The 22,431-nt window shown below is 41.8% G+C and overlaps 1 protein-coding gene across 1 annotated transcript in view; it reads left to right on the top strand.

The window, feature by feature from the left end:
- The window catches only part of FAM169B (family with sequence similarity 169 member B), a 47,558-nt gene that overhangs the window by 19,897 nt on the left and 5,230 nt on the right, over positions 1 to 22,431 (top strand). The window contains 1 exon segment of the mRNA XM_021933646.1: positions 14,940 to 15,122. Coding sequence (XP_021789338.1) covers positions 14,940 to 15,122 — 183 coding nt within the window.

Genomic DNA, 22,431 nt, shown 5'->3' on the forward strand with positions numbered 1-22,431 from the left:
TTTTAGGATTTTTTTTCTATATCTGTGAAAAATGTCATTGGAATTTTGAGAGAGAACGTGTTGAATCTACAGATAACTTTGGGTAGCAGGGACATTTCAACAGTATTAATTTTTCCAATCCATGAACATGGGATAATTTTCATTTATTTGTGTCTTCTTCAATTTCTTTCATCAGTGTTACAGTTTTCATTGTATAGAATTTTATCTCTTTTGTTAAATTTATTCCTAAGGTATTTTGTTTTTGTTTTTTTTTTTGTAGCTATTGTAAATGAGATTGTTTCCTTAATTTCTCTTTTGGATAGTTCATTGTTAGTGTGTAAAAACACTACTGATTTTTGTATGTTGATTTTGTATCCTGCAAATTTATTGAATTTGTTTATTAGTTCTAATAGTTTTTTTAACATAGTCTTTACGATTTTTTTTATATATAAGATTGTATCAGCTGGGCACAGTGACTCATCCCTGAAATCTCAGCACTTTGGGAGGCCAAGGCCAGAGGCTCACTTGAGCCTGGGAGTTTAAGAGACCAACCTGGGTAACATAGGGAGACCCTGTCTCTACAAAAAAAATCAAAAAGTAATTAGCCAGGTATGGTGGTGTGCCTGTTGTCCCAGCTCCTTGGGAGGCTGAGGCGGGAGGATTGCTTGAGCCTGGGAGTTTTAGGCTGCAGTGAGTTATGATCATGCCAGTGCACTCCAGCCTGGTTGACAGAGTGAGACCCTGTCTCAAAAATAAAAGAGAAAGAAAGGAAAAGAAAGAAAGAAGGAAGGAAGGAAGGAAGTAAAGAAAGAAAGAAAGAAAGGAAGGAAGGAAGGAAGGAAGGGAAAGAAGGAAAAGAAAAGAAGAAAGAAAGAGAAAGAGGAAGGAAGGAAGGAAAAGAAAGAAAATAAAAAAGAAAGAAAGAAAAAGAAAGAAAGAAAGACAAAGTAAAGGTTATGTTATCTGCTGCAGAGACAATTTAACTTCTTGCTTTCCAGTTTGGATGGCTTTTATTTCTTTCTCTTGCCGCATTGCTGTGGCTAGTACTTCTAGTACTATGTTGAATAGAAGTGGCAAGAGTGAATATCCTTGTTATTGATCTTAGAGGACTATCTTGCAGCTTTTCACTGTTGAATATGATGTAAGCTATGGACTTGCAGATTGTTTTTATGTTGTTGAGGCTGAATGGTTCTTTATATTTTCTAGATATTAATCCCCACTTTAGTCTGTTTGTGGTGCTATAACAAAATACCACAGATTGGGTAATTATGAGCAATAGAAATTTATTTCTCACAGTTCTAGAGGCTGAGAAGTCTAAGATCAAGATACTAGCAGGTTCAATGTATAGTGAGGACCCAAATGAGTCCTGCCATTTGCCTCCAAATGGCGTCTTGTTAATGTATCTTCCTGAGGGGATGAATGCTGTGTCCTCACATGGTGAAAGGATGGAAAGGGGAGAAAAGGGCCCCTTTCCACTTAATCCCTCCAGTCCTTTCATAGGGGTGCCAATCTCATCCATGAGGCTGAAGCCTTCAGGGCCTAATTACCCTCTAAAGGCCCTATCTCTTAATACTATCACTTTGGTGATTAAGTTTTAATATATGAATTTTGGGGGACACATTCAGACCATAACAATCTCTCTTCCTGATCCAGCATACCATGTTACATTTAGTCCTCAAGTCTCTTTAGTCTACTCTTCCAATCTGAGACCTCTTCTTGGTTTTTCCTTGTTTTTCACCATCTGGACACTTTTGAGAAGTACTGGTCAGGTGATCTATAGAATGTCCGTTAATATATACTTGCCTGATGTTTACTCATTATTTGACTGTGGGGCTTTGAATTTGGGGGAAAAGGGAAGTACCTTTCTCCTCACATCATGTCAGAGAGGTGGGGTGCGTGATATGAACATTACTACTAGTGATAACCCTGATCACAGTTAAGAGAGTGTCTGCTAGATTTCTCCACTGTAAAGTTACTCTTTTCCCTTTTTTATAATTGATATGTTACAATCTTTTTAAAAAAAATTAATCCATTGTATTTTTAAGAAATCAATTTTATTGAATATTTTTGAATAATTTTGAATAATTATTAATTGAATAATTCAATTTGTCGAATAATTTTTGTATTCCATAACATTTGCCAATTATAAGTGTATAAGTCAGTGATTTTTGGCACATTTAGAGAGTTGTGTAACCATCATCAAAATCCAGTTTTAGTACATTTCCATCACCCCTCCAAAAATACTGTCTGTTTGCTGTCAGTCTGTTTCCATCCCAGCTCCAAACAATCACTGATCTGTTCTGTCTCTACCAACTTGCCTTTCCAGGACAGTTCACATAAATGGAATGATGAAATATGCAATCTTTTGCATCTGGTTTCTTTCTTTATTTTTTTTGAGACGGAGTCTTGCTCTGTCGCCCAGGCTGGAGTGCAGTGGCGTGATCTCGGCTCACTGCAAGCTCTGCCTCCCGGGTTTGTGTCATTCTCCTGCCTCAGCCTCCCGAGTAGCTGGGACTACAGGTGCCCACCACCACGCTTGGCTAATTTTTTGTATTTTTAGTAGAGATGGGGTTTCACCATGTTAGCCAGGATGTCTCGATCTCCTGACCTCATGATCCGCCTGCCTTGGCTTCCCAAAGTGCTGAGATTACAGGCCTGAGCCACTGCACCCGGCCGCATCTGGTTTCTTTTTCATTTAGCACAGTGTGTTCTCAAGGTTCATCCAAATTGTAGCATGTGTTAATATTTTGTTCCTTTTTATTGCTGAGTAGTATTCCATTGTATGAATATCACATTTTGTTTATGCATCTATCAGTTGATGGGTTGTTTCCACTTTTAGGCTATTATGAATTACCCTGCTATAAACATTCACAAACATGTCTTTGCATAGGCATTGTTTTCATTTCTTTTGGATAGGTTCCTAAGAGTAGAATTGCTGGGTCATTGGGTAAGCTTATGTTTGACTTCTTAAGTAACTGACAAACTGTTTCACAAAGTGGCTGTACCATAATACATTTCCATCAGCAGTAGATGAGGGTTTCAATTTCTCCATATCCTTGTCAACAGTTGTTATTGTGTTTTTATTATAGCCATTCTAGTAGGCCAAAAAGTGACATTTCACTGTGGTTGTAACTTGCATTTCCCTAAGGACTTAGGGTGTGAAATATTTTTTAATTGATAAGTAGTCATTTGTGTGTTTTCTTTGAAGAAATGTCTGTTCAGATTTTCTGTCCATTTTTAATAGGGTTGTTTGTTTTCTTATTGAATTTAGAGTTCTTTATGTATTTTGAATCTAAGTCTTTTATCAGAAATGTGATTTGTAAACATTTTCTTGCAGTCTGTGGCTTGTTTTTTCATTTTCTTAGTGATGTCTTTTCTTTTTTTTTAAATTTCTATAAGTTATTGGGGAACAGGTGGTGTTTGGTTACATGAGTAAGTTCTTTAGTGGTGATTTGTGAGATTTTGGTGCACCCATCACCTGGGCAGTATACACTGTACCCTATTTGTAGAATTTTATTTCTCACTCCCTTCCCTTCCTTTCCCCCTGAGTCCCCAAAGTCCATTGTGTCATTCTTATGCCTTTGCATCATCATAGCTTAGCTCCCACTTATGAATGAGAACATATGTTTGGTTTTCCATTCCTGAGTTACTTCACCTAGAATAATAGTCTCCAGTCTCATCTGGGTCGCTACGAATGCCATTAGTTCATTTCTTTTATAATGGCTGAGTAGTAGTCCATCATGTGTATGTATGTGTATGTGTGTATATATCTCTGTCTCACAGTTTCTATATTCATTTGTTGATTGATGGGCATTTGGGTTGGTTCCCTGATTTTGTAATTGAGAATTGTGCTGCTATAAACACACATGTGCAAGTATCTTTTTTTTTTTTTTTTTTTTTATAATGACTTCTTTTCCTCCGGGTAGATACCCAGTAGTGGGATTGCTGGATCAAATGGTAGTTCTACTTTTAGTTCTTTAAGGAATCTCCACACTGTTTTCCATAGTGGTTGTACTAGTTTACATTGCCACCAGCAGTGTAGAAGTGTTCCCTGTTCACCACAGCCACACCAACATCTACTACTTTTTGATTATGGCCATTCTTGCAGGAGTAAGGTGGTATTACATTGTGGTTTTGATTTGCATTGCCCTGATCATTAGTGATGTTGAGCATTTTTTTCATATATTTGTTGGCCATTTGTATATCTTCTTTTGAGAATTGGCTGTTCATGTCCTTAGCCCACATTTTGACGGGATTGTTTGTTTTTTTCTTGTTGATTTGTTTGAGTTCATTGTAGATTCTGGATGTTAATCCTTTGTCAGATGTATAGATTGTGAAGATTTTATCTCACTCTGTGTGTTGTCTGTTTACTCTGCTGACTGTTCCTTTTGCCATGCAAAAGTTCTTTAGTTTAATTAAGTCCCAGCAATTTATCTTTGTTTGTATTGCATTTGCTTTTGGGTTCTTGATCATGAAACCCTTGCCTAAGCCAATATCTAGAGGGGTTTTTCCAGTGTTATCTTCTAGAATTTTTATAGTTTTATGTCTTAGATTTAAGTTCTTGATCCATCTTGAATTGATTTTTATATAAGGTGAGAGATAAGGATCCAATTTCATTCTCCTACATGTGGCTAGCCAATTATCCCAGCACCATTTGTTGAAAAGAGTGTCCTTTCTCCACTTTATGTTTTTGTTTGCTTTGTCGAAGATCAGTTGGCTATAAGTATTTGGGTTTATTCTGGGTTCTCTATTCTATTCCATTGGTCTTTGTGCCTATTTTTATACCAGTACCATGCTGTTTTGGTGACTATGGCCTCATAGTGTAGTTTGAAATCAGGTAATGTGATGCCTCCATATTTCTTCTTTTTGCTTAGTCTTGCTTTGGCTATGCAGGATCTTTTTGGTTCCATATGATTTTTTTCTAATTCTGCAAAGAATGATGGTGGTATTTTGATGGGAAATACATTGAATTTGTAGATTGCTTTTGGCAGTATTGTCATTTTCACAATATTGATTCTACCCATCCATGAGCGTGGGATGTGTTGCCATTTGTTTGTGTCATCTATGATTTCTTTCAGCAGTGTCTTGTAGTTTTTCTTGTAGAGGTTTTTCACCTTCTTGATTAGGTGTATTCCTAAGTATTTCTTTTTTTTTTTTTTTGCAGCTATTATAAAAGGGGTTGAGTTCTTAATTTGATTCTCTGCTTGGTTGCTGTTGGTGTATAGAAGAGCTAGTGATTTCTGTATATTAATTTTGTATCTGGAAGCTTTGCTGAATTCTTCCATCAGTTCTAGGAGCTTTCTAGAGGAGTCTTTAGGGTTTTCTAGGTAAACGAGTATATCATCAGCAAATAGTGACAGTTTGACTTTCTCTTTACTGTTGTGGATGCCCTTTATTTCTTTCTCTTGTCTGATTGCTTGGTTAGGACTTCCAGAGTTTGGCTGTGTTGAAGAGGAGTGGTGAGAGTGGGCATCCTTGTTTTGTTCCAGTTCTCAGAGGGAATGCTTTCAACTTTTCCCCATTCAATATTATGTTGGCTGTGGATTTGTCATACATGGCTTTAATTATATTGGAGTATGTCCCTTGTGTACCGATTTTGCTGAGAGTTCTAATCATAAAGTGATGCTGGATTTTGTCTAATGCTTTTTCTGCATCTATTGAGATGATCATGTGAATTTTGTTTTTAATTCTGTTTATGTGATGTATCACATTTATTGACTGGGTATGTTAAACCATCCTACATCCCTGGTATAAAACCCACTTGATCATGGTGGATTATCTTTTTGATATGTTGTTGGATGCGGTTAGCTAGTATTTTGTTAAGGATTTTAGCATCTATGTTCATCAGGGATTCGGTCTGTAGTTTTCTTTTTTGGCTATGTCCTTTTCTGGTTTTGGTGTTAGGGTGATATTGGCTTCATAGAATGATTTAGGGAGTGTTCCCTCTTTCTCTATCTTTTGGAATAGTGTCAGTAGGATTGGTACCAATCCTTCTGTAAATGTCTGGTAGAATTCTGCTGTAAATCCATCTGGTCCTGGACTTTTTTTGTTGGTCATTTTTAAATTGCCATTTCAATCATGCTGTTTGTTATCGGTCTATTCAGGGTATTTCATTCTTCTCGATTTAAGCTAGGAGGGTTGTATTTCTCCAGGAATTTATCCATCTCTTCTAGGTTTTCTAGTTTATGCATGTAAAGGTGTTCATAGTAGCCTTGAATGTTCTTTTGTATTTCTGTGGTGTCAGTTGTAGTATCTCCCATTTAATTTCTTATTGAGCTTATTTGGATTTTCTCTCTTCTTTTCTGGGTTAATCTTGCCAATGGTCTATCAATTTTATTCATCTTTTCAAAGAACCAGCTTTTTGTTTCATTTATCTTTTGTATTTTTTGTTTGTTTGTTTCAATTTCATTTGGTTCTGCTCTGATCTTGGTTATTTCCTTTTTTCTGCTGGGCTTGGGTTTGGTTTGTTCTTGTTTCTCTAGCTCCTTGAGGTGGTGTGACTTTAGACTGTCTGTTTATGCTCTTTCAGACTTTTTGATGTAGGTGTTTAGGGCTATGAACTTTCCTCTTAGCACTGCCTTTGCTGTGTCCTGGAAGTTTTAATAGGCTGTGTCACTATTGCTGTTCAGTTTGAAGAATTTTAAAATTCCCTTTAATTTCATTTTTGACCCAGTGATCATTCAGGAGCAGGTTATTTAATTTCCATGTATATGCATGGTTTTGGAGGTTCCTTTTGGAAATGATTTCCAGTTTTATTCTACTGTGGTCTAAGAGGGTGCTTGATATCATTTCAGTTTTCTTAATTTATTGAAGCTCATTTTATGGTCTATCATGTGGTCTGTCTTGGAGAAAGTTCCATGCACTGTTGAATGGAATGTATATTCTGTGGTTGTTGGATGGAATGTTCCGTATATATCTGTTAAGTCCATTTGTTCCAGGGTATAGTTTAAATCCATTGTTTCTTTGTTGACTTTCTGTCTTGATGGCCTGTCTAGTGCTGTCAGTGGAGTATTGAAGTCCCTCACTATTATTGTGTTGCTGTCTATCTCATTTCTTAGGTTTAGTAGTAATTGTTTTATAAATTTGGGAGCTCTAGTGTTAGGTGCATATATGTTTAGGATTGTGATATTTTCCTGTTGGAAATAAAATTATCATTATTATAATGCCCCTCTTTGCCTTTTATAACTGCTGCTGCTTTAGTTTGTTTTGTCTGATATAAGAATACTCTTGCTCGTTTTTGCCTGTAATGTCTGTTTCTACCCCTTTATCTTTAGTTTGTGTGAGTCCTTATTAAGTAAGTCTCTTGAAGACAGCAGATAGTTGGCTGATGAATTCTTATCCATTCTGCAATTCTGTATCTTTTAAGTGGACGATTTAGGCCATTTACATTCAATGTTAGTACTGAGATATGAGGTACCATTCCATTCGTCATGCTGTTTGTTGCCTGTATACCTTGGTTTTTTGTTTTTGTTTTTTTAAATTGTATTTTTGTTTTATAGGTCCTGTGAGATTTATGCTTTAAAGAGGTTCTGTTTTGATGTGTTTCCAGGATTTATTTCAAGATTTAGAGGTCCTTTTAGCAGTTATTGTGGTGGTGGCTTGGTAGTGGTGAATTCTCTCAGCATTTGATTGACTGAAAAAGACTGTATCATTCCTTCATACATTAAGGTTAGTTTCACTGGGTACAAATTTCTTGGCTAATTGTTTTGTTTGAGGAGACTGAAGATAGGGCCCTAACCCCTTCTAGCTTGTAGGGTTTCTACGGAGAAATCTGCTGTTAATCTGATCGGTTTTCTTTTATAGGTTACCTGGTGCTTTTGTCTGACAGCTTTAAAGATTCTTTCCTTTGTCTTAACTTCAGATAACCTGAGGACAATGTGCCTGGGTGATGATCTTTTTGTGATGAATTTCCCAGGTGTTCTTTGTGGTTCTTGTATTTGGATGTCTAGGTCTCTAGCAAGACTGGGGAAGTTTTCCTCAATTATTTCCCCAAATATGTTTTCCAAACTTTTAGATTTGTCTCTTCCTCAGGAACACTGACTATTCTTAGGTTTGGTCATTTAACATAATCCCATATTTCTTGGAGGCTTTGTTCATATTTTCTTATTATTTTTTCTTTGTCTTGATGGATTGGGTTAATTTGAAGACCTTGTCTTTGAGCTCTGAATTTCTTTCTTCTCCTTGTTCAATTCTATTGCTGAGACTTTCCAGAGCATTTTGCATTCTATAAGTGTGTCCACTGTTTCCTGGAGTTTTGATATTTTTTATGCTATTTCCTTGAATATCTATTTTCTGCCTTCACTTCTTGTATCGTTTTTTTGGATTTCCTTACAATGGTCTTTGTCTTTCTCTGGTGCCTCCCTGATTAGCTTAATAACTAAGGAACTTAATAACTGGTTCCTTCTCATTTGGGTAGCCTCTGTCAGAGGGAAGGGCTAGGGCTGAAGGTTTGTTTTGTCCCACAGGGTGTTCCCTTGATGTATTACTTTCCCCCTATTCCTATGAATGTGGCTTCCTGAGAACTGAGCTGTAGTGATTGTTATTTCTTTTCTGGATCTAGTCACCCAGCAAGTCCACCAGGCTCCAGCTGGTACTGGGGCTTGTCTGCAGAGTCCTGTGATGTGAACCATCTGTGGGTCTCTCAGTCGTGGATACCAGCACAGTATTTAGGGTGTCTCCTGGGTCCTGCAGGAGCAATCTGCTTCCTTCAGGGAGCCTGTGGGTGCTCTCAGGTTTCCTGATTTATTCCTGCAATTGTTCTGGAGCAGAAATTAACAATGCAAACCTCCACACGCTGCTCTGTCTGTCCCAGTCAGAGGTGCAATCTAGTCCTGCCTCCCGTCTGCCATGTTTCCCAGTGGTGTCTTTTGAAACAAAACATTTAAAACATTGATGAAGTTAGGTTTGTCAATTGATTGTATTTTTGGTGTTGAATCTAAGAACTCTTTGCCTAACCCAAGGTTGGGAAGATTTTTACTTTTTCCAAAAGCTTTATAGTTTTAGCTCTTACATTCATGTCTATGATCCATTTTGAATCATTTTTTGTGTGTGATGTATGGGTCCAACCTCACTTTATAAAATACCTAATACACTTAAAAATATGAATAGGCTTTATTTTTAGAACAGTTTTTAGATTTATAGAAAAATTGAACAGCAAGTACAGAGTTCCTCTGTATCCCCTTCCCCAACAGTTTCCCCTATTATTAACATATTGGGTTAGTGAGGTACATTTGTTCCAATTGACGAGCCAATATTGACATATGCATTAGTTTTCTAGGGCTTCCATAACAAAAGACCACAGACTGGGTGGCTTAAACTAGGGGTCCTCAGTCCTCAGGCCATGGACCGGTACCAGTCTATGGCCTGTTAGGAGCTGGGCTGCACAACAGGAGGTGAGTGGTGGGCGAGTGAGCGAAGTTTCTTCTGTATTTACAGTCACTCCCATTGTTCACGTTACCACCTGAGCTCTGCCTCCTGTCAGATCAGTGGCAGCATCAGATTCTCATAAGAGTGTGGACCCTACTGTGAACTTCACATGTGAGGGACCTAGGTTGTGCTCTCCTAATGAGAATCTAATGCCTGATGATCTGTCACTGTCTCCCGTCACCCCCAGATGGGACCATCTAGTTGCAAGAAAACAAGCTCAGGACTCCCACTGATTCTACATTATGGTGAGTTGTATAATTATTTCATTATATATTACACTGTAATAATATAAATAAAGTGCACAATAAATGTAATGCACTTGAATCATCCTGAAACCATCCCCTCCCTTTCCTGGTCCATGGAAAAATTGTCTTCCATGAAACTGGTTCCTGGTGCCAAAAAGGTTGGGGACTGCTGGCTTAAACAACAGAAATTAATTTTCTCACAGTTATGGAGGTTAGAAGTTCTAGGTCAGGGTGTCAGAAGGCTTGTTTTCTTCAGAGGCCTCTCTCTCCTTGGCTTGCAGATGGCTGCCTTCTCACTATGTCCATACTTGGTCTTTTCTCTACTTGAGTATTGCTGATGTCTTTCTGTGGGTCCAGATTTCTTCTTATAGAGACACTAGTCCCTGTAAGAAGGTTGGACTGGTGCATACCCTAATGGCCTCCTTTTTAGCTTCATGACCTCTTTTAAAGGCCTTATCTCCAAAGATCTCCAAAGAAAATATCTTCTGAGGTACTGTGGGTTTGCAAATGTTGAAGACACAAGGTTCAGTCTATAGAAATAGATTATCATTAACTGAAGTTCATAGTTCACATTAGGGCTTACTCCGTGTTGCACCTTCTATGGGTTGTGACAAATGTTTAATGGCATGTGTCCACTGTTGTAATATCACAGAGTGTAGTTTCACTGCCTAAAAATCCTCTGTACTCTGCCTATTCATCCTTCTTACTCCTAGCCCTGGTAACCACAGATCTTTTTTTTTTTTTTTTGAGATGGGGTCTCACTCTTATCACCCAGGCTATAATGCAGTGGCATGATGTCAGCTCACTGCAACCTCCACCTCCCTGATTCAAGCAGTTCTCATGTCTCAGCCTCCCAAGTAGCTGGGATTACAGGCGTAAGCCACCTTGCCTGGCTCATTTTTTTAATATTTTTAGTAGAGACAGGGTTTCATCATGTTGACCAAGCTGGTCTCAAACTCCTGACCTCAGGTAATCTGCCCACCTTGGCCTTCCAAAGTGCTGGAATTACAGATGTGAGCCACTGTGCCCAGTCACCATGCCTCCCTAGTTTTGCCTTTTCCAGAATGTAATATACGGTCATTTGTCACTTAACCATAGGGATATGTTTTGAGGAATGCACTGTTAGGCAATTGCATCATTGTGTGAACATGATAGAATGTATTCACATAAGACTCCATGGCAGAGCGTCCTGCACTCTTAGGTTGTCGAGTATGACCTGTCCTCTCTAGGCTACAAACCTGTGTAGCTTGTTACTGTACTGATTACTGGAGGCGATTGTAACACAATGGTAAGTATTTATATATCTAAACATATGTAAATATAGAAAAGGTACAGTAAAGAGATTTAAAAACAGTATGCTTGTGTAGAGTACTTAACTTGAGTGGAGCTTGCAGGACTGGAAGTTGCTTTGGGCGAGTCAGGGAGTAAGTGAGTGGTGAGTGAATGTGAAGGCCTAGGACAGTACTGTGTACTATTGTACACTTTAGAAACATTGTACACTTAGGTTACACTAAATGTCTACAATAATAAATGAACTGTAGCTTACTGTACAGTTTTCTTCAATAATAAATGAACTGTAGCTTACTGTAACCTTTTTACTTTACAAAAACTTTTTAATTTTTTAAAATTTTTGACTCTTGTAATAACACTTGGCTAAAACATAAATACATCATGCAGCTGTACATAAATATTTTCTTAAGCTTTAATTACAAAAATTTTTTTTAAAGTTTAAAAACTTTTTTTGTTAAAAACACAGAGACAAACACACTCGTTAGCCTAGGCCTACTCAGGGTCAGGATTGTCAATATCACTGTCTTCCACTTCCACATCTTGTCCCACTGGAAGGTCTTCAGGGGCAGTAGCACACGTGGAGCTATCATCTCCTAGGATAACAGTGCCTTCTTCTGGAATACCTCCTATAGGACCTGCCTGAGGCTGCTTTACAGTTAATTTTATTGTTTTAATGAGTAGAAGGTGTACACTGTAAAATGACAATAAAAAATATAGTATAGTAAATACATAAACCAGTATCAGTCATTTATTATCATTATTGGGTATTATGTACTGTGCATAATTGTATGTGCTAGACTTTTTTTTTTTGAGACAGAGGCTTGCTCTCTTGCCCAGGCTGGGGTGCAGTGGTGCAATCTCGGCTCACTGCAATCTCTGCCGCCTGGGTTCAAGCAATTCTCCTGCCTCAGCCTCCTGAGTAGATGAGATTACAGGTGCACGCCACCACACCTGGCTACTTTTTTATATTTTTGGTAGAGACGGGATTTCACTATGTTGGCCATGTTAGTCTCAAACTCCTGACCTCAAGTGACCCACCTGCTCCGGCCTCCCAAACTACTGGGATTACAGGCGTGAGCCACTGTGCCTGGCCTGTGTGTGCTAGACTTTTATGCAACTGGCAGTGTGGTATGTTTTTTTACCCCAGCATCGCAGCAAACACATGAATAATGTGTTGCATTACGACTTTATGATGCCTATGACTATCACTAGGCAACAGGAGTTTTTCAGCTGTATTTTATTCTTATGGGACCTCCACTACACATGTGGTCCATTGTTGACCAAAATGACTTTATGAAGCACATTACTGTAGTTGGAATCCAATGGAATGTCATTGTTCAGTTAGCTTCTTTCACTTAGTAATATGTCCTTATGGTTTTTCTATATCTTTGTGTAGTAATAACTCATTTCTTTTTAGTGCGGAATAATGTTAAATTGACTGGATGAGCCACAGTTTGTTTATCCACTCACCGTCTGAAGTACATCCTGGTTGCTTCTAAGTTTTAGTAATTATGAATAAAGCTGCAATAAATATTTGTGTGCAGGTTTTTGTGTGAACACAGTTTTCAATTCTGTTGAGTAAATACCAAGGAGTGTGATTGCTGAATCATAAGGTAAGAGTATGTTTAGTTCTGTAAGAAACTGCCAACATGCCTTCCAAAGTGGCTGCACCCTTTTGTATTCTGACAAGCAATGAATGAGAGTTCCTGTTGTTCCACATCCACACCAGCATTTGTTGTTGTCAGTGTTCAAGGATTTGGCTATTCTAGGCCGGGCATGGTGGCTTATGCCTGTAATCCCAGCACTTTGGGAGGCCGAGGCAGGCGGATCACCTGAGGTCAGGAGTTCGAGACCAGCCTGGCCAACATGGCAAAACCCCGTCTCTACTAAAAATACAAAAATTAGCTGGGCGTGGTGGCACATGCCTGTAATCTCAGCTACTTGGGAGACTGAGGCAGGAGAATAGCTTGAACCCAGGAGGTAGAGGTTGCAGTGAGCTAAGATCACACCATTGCATTCCAGCCTGGGCAATAAGAGTGAAACTCCATCTTGAAAAAAAAGAATTTGGCTATTCTAATAGGTGTGTAGTGGCATCTCATTGTTTAAATTTGTGATTTCCTAATAACATATGATGTGGAGCATTCTTTCATATGCTTAGTTGTAGAATTACAAAGAGGATTTTGATAGAGCTAGCATTGAGTTTACAGATCATTTTGAGAAGAATTATCTTAAGAATTGAGTCATCCAATCCAAGAACATGGAATTTCTCTTCATTTATTGAGATCTTCTTTAATTTCTCTCAACAATGTCTTGTAGTTTTCAGTGTTCAATGCAATTCTTTTCTTAAACATACTCTTAATTATTTACTTCTTTTTAATGCTACTGTAAATTAAATTGCATCTTTATTTAATATTAAACTTTTTTAGTTTTGGAAGACTTCACAGTTACAAGAACATTGCTCTCATCTTCTATATATTGAAATAATATAATTGCAAGCAAGTTGGTACTGTCATCTCAAGCACATCAAGGTTGAAATCCCAAATATTTTATAGTTACTGTCTCAAGAGAAATGAACTTCCTTATTGGCCAGAGATTATTTATTTTTAAATTCATTTTTGGTATGAAATAGTAACTGCTTATTTAGCTAACAATTATTTTGGTTGGCATTTTAGGCTGAGCTCAGCTGGGTGGTTTTCTAGTCTAGCTGGGCTGGCTATGTATCCATGGTGACCTGCCTGTCAGGTGGCTCTGCTGCTTGGAGCTGGCTAGACATTGACTGGGACCACAGCAGTGCCTGGGCCATATGCCTTTCATGGTAGCAGGTTACCCTGGGCTTGCTTTTGTGGTGTGTTGCAGGGATCCGAGAGAGAACACAGGCCACTGGACCTCAGGAGGCCTAGGCTTAGAGTGGTGGTGCTGTCACTCTGCCTCATTCTGTTGATCAAAGCGAGTCACAAGGCCAGCTGGAATTAAAGGTGAGGGGAAATTGATCCCATCTCTTGATGGGAGGAGCTTCAAAATCAAATGCAAAGGGGCATGGCCATAGGAAAGAAGTAATCGTGGCCATTTTTGCAAACAGTTCACCATGGGAGTGTGTATCTTTGCAGTTCAGTCTGGCTGATTAGAATCTGAGTCATATTTTTGTTTGTTTGTTTGTTTGGGAAATTATCCACTTCTGAATCTTGGCAGGGACAAATGCCACCACTTCCAACAGGAGCTGAAAATGCTCCTTATTTGTTTTCTTCTTCCATTGCATCTAGGGCATGGGCACCTGTGCAGTTTAGAGGTGAGGAAGGTGAGCTAGTAGGCTCAATGTAGAATTGGTGTTCTAGTTAGGGTGATGACAGGGATGCCTGGCTGAAAGGCCACGTTCTCATTGCAGAAATGGCAACTGTGCTGGTGTTGACCTTGGTTGCAATACAGTTAAGTTATGGGTGAAAAGCGGGGAGGGTGCCAATTGTCACCTCTCTTGCTCTGCTGCAGCAGGGCCATCAATATTTCATGAGAAGCAGGGCCTGGTGCTGCGTCTATTTGGGGTAAGTGCATTTTGCTATAATTGGACATGGTGAGCCCTTGCTAGAGTTACTGAAACAAGTGCATACCCTAGAGATGAGTTGAATTGGTCTCTTCAGGTTTCACTTCTGCAGGGAGATGGTTGACATTGCCAGATACTCCTGGTTGGCTCCAAGGGTCTTATTGAACTGTGTGCAGTGAAGGGAGGAATCTGAGGAGGGTGCTGCCTGAGTGGCCTCACTCTGCTTAGTCTCCCAGGTTCACCTTTCATTTCAGTCCAGTGGTCTTGTATCATGTGAGTTTGTAAAGAAAGCTAATCAGTCAACTGGAGAATGATCTGCTATTTTAGCATCACTTGTTTAGCTTGTGAAACTGACCATGCTTCCAGGAGGTACCCATGACTCTGGCTGTGCAGGGGCCCTACAGGGTCCTAGTGGGTCAGCTGTGAGCCCAGGGGACAATATCTGTCTCTTTCTTTCTCTACAGGCAGCCTGTGTGGTGATGGCACTGGTGCATGCTACCTGCTGCCCATCTTTGACACTGTGTTCATCAGGAGGAAACACTGGCGCCAAGGCTTGGGAACAGCCATGCTGTGGGACTTCTGTGAGACATTCCCAGAGGACAAGGCCCTGGGGGTCAGCTGCCTGATGTCTCCTGCCATGTACCAAGGTAAAACCCCTTGTGTCTTGCAGAAGCATTTGGGTAATGGTGATGGATAACACATGTGCATTCTGGAGGATTCTGCAGGGGGAGGCCCTGGGGAGCCCTTGTGGGCAGATGCAGGCCTCCGCTTGGCAGCACGCTCGTGGGGTTTTCCTTCTTTCTGAGAAATCTGTGGTTGCTGCAGCACAAACTGAGACTTCATGTTTGATCACAAGAAGTGAACTTCTCCCAAGCTGGAAAATAATTGGATTCAGAAACAATCACAAACAAATCAACGAGCTCAGAGAGAAGGGAATCCGGAGAGCTACCGCCATGCTGCGGGCTGCGGGGCTTTGGAGTGCCTTTGCTATTTCACTTGATGCCTGCAGTTCCTCACTTTGTCCTTTGAACTAGAAGCCACGGGAGAGCCCAGAAGCTGAAGGGAAGGCAGGGACCGGGTAGAAAGGCAAGCTCTGAATGGACTCAGCTTTCCAGCACCTCTGTAGCTCTCTACGCACAAGATGCCTCCCTCCCATATTCTTTATCCACGTTTGCCAGAGGAGGATGAAACAACTCTGATGTGAAACATCACACTCTAAGGTGACGAGGGTGGGAGGCTCTGGAGAGCATGTCTCTGAGTCCCCTTCTCCCCCATGAAGCACACACACCCTACTTTGTGCCCTGCCTCTGTTCTTGGTGTGCGGCGGTTTTTGAACGCTTAGTATGCAGTTTCTGGCGTCTTTCTGGCTCAAGGGATAGGAGAGAACAGTTAGGAAAGGCAAGGAAGCTTCCGTTGCTGTGAAGTCATAAAGAAAAGCAGGTAAAAACATACTTTTCCCCAAGTGGGTCTGGCTGTTTCTTTGTATTTTCAAACTCTTAGCCTGTTGTTAAAACTCTGAAGAGCCTTGAATTTCTGCAAGAGTGCTCAAGGCTTCCTGCATCGTGTAGCTCACTTTCAGGTGCAGGAGCATTCGGGGGCCCAGGCAGCTGGTCCTCTGTCCATACCCATGTCCTTCCAGGCCCCCTCCTCCTTCTTGCTTCAGGTGCAGGCCACCTCAGGGTTTTAGGAAGCTTTAGCAAGGGAGTGGAAGAGAGCCTTTTACTCAAAGGAACAGTGGGCTCCAAGGCTAAGGGCTGGCTGCTGATCCTGGGCCAGCCTTGCTGAGACCCTGTAGGGCCCTGTGATCCCTCCCATCCTTCCACTGTCTTTGCCTGCAGAGAAAGATCTGAATGTGCTGATTCTGACTCACGCTACTTCTCTCTGGGCTTCAGCCACCCAGGTGTGCCTGTCAGGTTTTTACTGAGTTCAGTGATGCCTTCCAACTGGACAGCAGGGACTCTGGCAGAAGTCCTGGGCCCCATGCTTTGAGCCTTCTTTCAACTGCATCTTCTTCCAAGGGGCGAGGACTTCATGGGCCCAAGAGGAGGTGCCCACCTGGCTCATGCTGCTCCTTCTAAACTGGCTCAGGGTGCCAGTACCCCAGGATTCCTGCCAGTGGCCACTGTGGGCCTGAGTGGACCTCATCCCTGGGTCTGTGCTCATGAGGGTGGACCATGCCGCCAGTTTGCACATCCTCAGAGCCCAGGGGCGGCTCCTGGGGGACTGTGGATGGCATGTGGGGAGGACGGCCACATTTGTACTCACAGGCCCCGTGAGGTATTGGGGGCTGGGGTGGGAGGAGAAGGGGGTGGACTGCCGGCTGGGGGCCAGCTCGCTTGGTATTGCCACATTCTGGTGCAACACTCCAAGGAGTCCAAGAATTCTAAATTTGAAACGAGCTTCTCCTGTTGTTAGGAAGTTATATTTGTCAAGATAGGAGGGCAGAACGTGTCATATATAGCGCTTTGCTAACTTGGTTTGTACCTTTGGAAGACAGGCATTCCTCATTTCACTGCTCTTCCCTTGATTGCACTTTGCAGATGCTGCATGTTTTATATTTTGAAGGCTGTGGCAGCCCTGCTTCAAGCAAGTCTATCAGGGATATTTTTCCAACAGTATGGTATCGCTTCATGTCTCTGTGTCATGTTTTGGTAATTTTCACAATATTTCAAACTTCTTCATTATTATTATATCTGTCATGGTGATCTGTGATCAGTGATATTTGATGTTATAATTGTTATAACATCATTTGGGGGCACCACAAACCATGCCCGCATAAGTCAGTGAACTTATCGATACACGAGCCTGTTCTGACTCCGCTTCCGATCAGCTGTTCCTTCCTTTTCTTCCTATTCCATGAGACACAACAATATTGAAATTAGGCCAATTAATAACCCCACAATGGCCTCTGAATGTTCAAGTGAATGGAAGAGTCACATGGCTTTCACTTTAAATCAAAAGCTAGAAATGACTAAGCTTAGCAAGGAAGGCGTGTCAAAAGCTGAGGTATGCTGAACGCTAGGCCTCTTGCACCAGGTAGCCAAGCTGTGAATGCAAAGGAAGAATTCTTAAAGGGAATGAAAAGTTCTACTCTGGTGAACACACAAATGATAAGAAAGTAAAGCAGCCTTATTGCTGATAGGGAGAAAGTTTTAGTGGTCTAGATAGAAGATCAAACCAGCCACAACACTGCCTTAAGTCAAAGCCTAACCCAGAGCAAGGCCCTAACTCTCTTCAATTCTATGAAGGCCGAGAGATTTGAGCAAGCTGCAGAAGAAATGTTTGAAGCTAGCAGAGGTTGGCTTATGAAGTTTGAGGAAAGAAGCCGTCTCCATAACATAAAAGTGCAAGGTGAAGCAGCAAGTGCTGATACAGAAGCAAAGCGAGTTATCTGCAAGATCTAGCTCAGATCATTGATAAAGGTGGCTACACTACACAACAGATTTTCAATGTAGGTGCAACCGCCTTTTACTGGAAGAACATGCCATCTAGGACTTTCATAGCTAGAGAAGAGAAGTTGGTGCCTGGCCTCAAAGGTTCAAAAGACAGGTTGAGTCTCTTGTTAGGGGTTGATGTAGCTGGTAGCCTTCAGCTGAAGTCAATCCTCATTTACTGGTCTGAAAATCCTAAGGCCCTTAAGAATTATGCCAAATATTTTCTGTCTGTGCTCTAGAAATGGAACAACAGTGTCTGGATGACAGCGCGTCTGTTAAAAAATTGAATAATTTAAGCCCACAGTTGGGCTTAAATTGAATAATTTAAGCCCACATTAAAAAATTGAATAATTTAAGCCCACAGTTGAGACCTACTGCTCAGAACAAAAGATTCCTCTCAAAATATTATTGCTCATTGACAATGCACCTGGTTATCCAAGAGCTCTGATGAAGATGTACAAAGAGATTAATGTTGTTTCCACGCCTGCTAACATAATATCCATTCTGTGGATCAAGAAATAATTTCAGCTTTCGAGTCTTATTTAAGAAATACACTTCCTAAGACTTCCATAAATAGTGATTTCTCTGATGGTTCTGGGCAAAGTACACTGAAAACCTTCTGGAAAGGATTCACCATTCTAGACGCCATTAAGAACACTCAAGAACACTCATGATTCATGGAAGGTCAAAATATCCACATTCATAGGAGTTTGGAAGAAGTTGATTCCAACTCTCATGGATAACTTTGAGGGAGGAGTCCAAGACTTCAGCAAAGGAAGTCGCTACAGATGTGGTGGAAATAAAGAGAGAGCTAGAATTAGAAGTGGAGCCTGAAGATGAGACTGAATTGCTGCAATCTCATGATTAAACTTGAACAGTTGAGGAGTTGCTTCTTATGCATGAGCAAAGAAAGTGGGTTCTCGAGTTGGAATCTCCTCCTGTTGAAGATGCAGTGGACATTGCTGAAATGACAACAAAGGATTTAGAATATTCCATAAATTAGTTGAGAAAGCAGCAGCAGCAGGGTTTGAGAGGATGAACTCCAATTTTGAAAGAAGTTCTACTGTGGGTAAAATGCTGTCAAACAGCATCACATGCTGCATAGAAATCTGTTGTGAAAGGAAGAATCAATTAGTGGAAGAAACTTCATTGCTGTGTTATTTTAAGAAATTGCCACAGCAACCCCACTCTGAGAAGCCATCAACCTTGAGGCAAGACCCTCCACCAGCACAAAGATTATGACTCCCTGAAGGCTCAGATGATCACTAGTATTGTTTAGCATTAAAATATATTTTAATTAAGGTATGTACATTATATTTTTTAGACAAAAATGCTATTGCACGCTTACTAGACTACAGTATACTATAAACATAACTTTTACATGAATGCGCTAGGAAATCAAAAAATTTGTGTGACTTGCTTTTCTGTGATATTTGCTTTATTGTGGTGGTCTGGAACCAAACACACAGTATCTCCGAGGTCTGCCTGCACTTAGCATTGCACTGTGTAGGTTTCCATCTGTGTTCTTTCCCAGGGCCCCCCAAATGTTAAGAAGAGGGCCTAATGGAGTCCTCATGGGCACCTGCAGAACCAGGAGCAGTTTCCCATTCACCTGGATTCAGGACATTGCCATGTGAAAATGTTCACCCATGAATGTGAGCATAAAAGTGTGGGAAACTTGAGTGGACCCTGGAATCCAGGAGGGAGCAGAGGATAAGCTTGAAGTTTCTTTGGGAGGGAGGAAGGACGGTGCATGAAGAGTGGCCAGGGTGGATGGTGCTGAGGACTGAATTGGGCCCCCCACTCAAATTCATATGTTGAAGCCCTTGGTGTGACCATATTTGGAGATAGGGCCTTTAAAAAGTTAATTAAGGTTGAATGAAGTCCTGAGGGTGGTCCCCTAGTCCTGTATGATTGGTGTCCTTGTAAGAAGAGAGGCACCAGGATGGACCCAAACAGAAACAGCTGTATGAGGATGCAGGGAGAAAATGACCATTCGTAAGCCAAGGAGAGAAGCCTCAGGAGAAAACAACCCTGGGCCACCTTGATCTTGGACGTCCAGCCTCCATTACTATGAGAAATAAATTTCTGTTGTTTAAACCAGTGGTCCCCAACCTTTTTGGCACCAGGGACTGGTTTCGTGGAAGACAGTTTTTCCATGGATGGGGCAGAGACAAGGGATTGGTTTCAGAATGATTCAAGCACATTACATTTATTTATTGTGCACTTTATTTCTATTGTTATTACATTTTAATATATAATGAAATAATTATACAGCTTACCATAATGTAGAATCAGTGGGAGCCCTGAGCTTATTTTCTTGCAACTAGATGGTCCCATCTTGCACTAGATGGGAGACAGTGACAGATCATCAGGCATTAGATTCTCATAAGGAGTGTGCAACCTCGCATGCGAAATTCACGATAGGGTCCATGCTCTTATGAGAATCTAATGCTGCCACTGATCTGACAGGAGGCAGAGCTCAGGCGGTAACATGAGCAATGGGAACAACTGTAAATACAGATGAAGCTTTGTGTACTCCTCCACCACTCATCTCCTGCTGCGCATCCCGGCACTGGTCGGTGGCCCAGGGGTTGGGGACTCCTGGTTTAAGCCAACCGGTCTGCAGTGTTTTGTTAGAGGAGCCCTGGTAAATGAATGCAGATGGGAAGCATGGAGATGAGAGCTCCTCACCAGGAGGAGCCGGGGAGGTGGGCGTGTCCATGGTAGGCAGGTGAAAAAGTGGTCTGAGTGCCGCAGGGATTCCAGCAGAGATCAGGGGGTAGAGGGCTGCTAGAGGACTGGAGTTGGCCGTATCTGAGACCCAGAGAGCTGGCGCAGAGTGAACCAGGGTGAGGTGGGGGACTTCCTGACTCACACTGCGTTCCCTTCTCCCAGTCTGTAGGCAGTTCCTGCTGGTCTGTCCGAAGGAGCCAGGGCGCCTGTGGGAGGTGGAGCCCCTGGGGGCCTGGGGCCAGCACACCAACGTCTGGCTCAAGGTTCAACTTTACCAGGCAAAGCTTCCAGACTGTGAGTAGGACTGAAACACTGCACCATGTCTAGTTATTTCTGGTCTCAATACTAGTATGGATTTACATGATCTAATGAGACCCATGTGGATGTTATTTCTGTTGTGGCAAGAACAAAGGAGGGGCAGGACCTGGTTGGGGACATCTTATCCTCCAACGTTCCCCTCCTGAGTGAAGCACACCTTCCCGTCCTTCTTGCTCAAAAAGATCACCCCCAATTTAGCAGTTAGGAGCTCCCTGGGACTAAGGGACTCCCCTTTTAAAATTAGATAGATTATCGAAACATATAAGAAGATCAGTTTCCTCTGCCTAGCTGAAGATGAGTTGAAAACACTATTCTGAACAGGTAATGAAAGGTAATGTGTAGCTGGGCGTGGTGGCTCATGCCTGTAATCCCAGCACTTTGGGAGGCAGAGGCGGGTGGATCACAAGGTCAGGAGATTGAGACCATCCTGGCTGACACGGTGAAACCCCATCTCTACTAAAAATACAAAAAAATTAGCCAGGCGTGGTGGCGGGTGCCTGTAGTCCCAGCTACTCGGGAGGCTGAGGCAGGAGAATGGTGTGAACCCGGGAGGCGGAGCTTGCAGTGAGCCGAGATCGCGACTGCACTCCAGCCTGGGCGACAGAGGGAGACTCTGTCTCAAAAAAAAAAAAAAAAAAAGGTACTGTGTGCACTTGGTTGAAAACTCCAAAGGGTTTACTATGAAACGCGAGTCTCCTATCCTCCTCACCTCTGAGGCGACTGCACACATAATGGCAGCGCCGCAGAGACAACGTGCTGCAAAACTGCTGCCTGATGCTTTTCACAGCAGCATAGTATGATGTCGCGTGGACATGATGTCATTTGTTTCCCTGTTGACAGATGTGCACTCCGTCTTCAATTTCTGGTTGCTTGAGACGGTGCCCCAGTGGCAGTTTGCCAGTGGGGTTTAGTGGAGGAAGCACGAAAACAGAGCCTTTGGTGGTGGGTTTCCGGAGGAGGCAGGGGGTGGGAAATCCTTTAAACGGTCAGATGGGAAAGCAGGCTTGCAGTGTCAGGATTTCCAAGTTGCTTTTTTTTTTTTGAGACAGAGTCTGGCTCTGTCACCCAGGTTGGAGTGGAGTGGCGCAATCGTGGCTCACTGCAACTTCCGACTCCTGGATTCAAGGGATTCTCCTGCCTCAGCCACTTGAGTAGCTGGAACTACAGGCATGTGCCACCATGCTAGGCTAATTTTTGTATTTTTAGTAGAGACGGGGTTTCACCATGTTGGCCAGGCTTGAACTCCCGACCTCAGGTGATTTGCACTCCTTGGCCTCCCAAAGTGCTGGGATTACAGGTGTGAGCCACTGCGCCCGACCTCAAGTTGCTTTTTTGACAGTGAACTTTCCACTTCTTGCAAGTGGGTAACGGCTGCCCATGACAGGTGCTTCTCAGTTCAGTGCTTCTCAGCTCAGCACTGAGAGGTGAGGCCAGGCCAGGGGTGGGGCAGCAGACACCTCCAGGCTGC

Source organism: Papio anubis, chromosome 7, assembly GCF_008728515.1.
Source record: "Papio anubis isolate 15944 chromosome 7, Panubis1.0, whole genome shotgun sequence".
Taxonomy (NCBI): domain Eukaryota; kingdom Metazoa; phylum Chordata; class Mammalia; order Primates; family Cercopithecidae; genus Papio; species Papio anubis.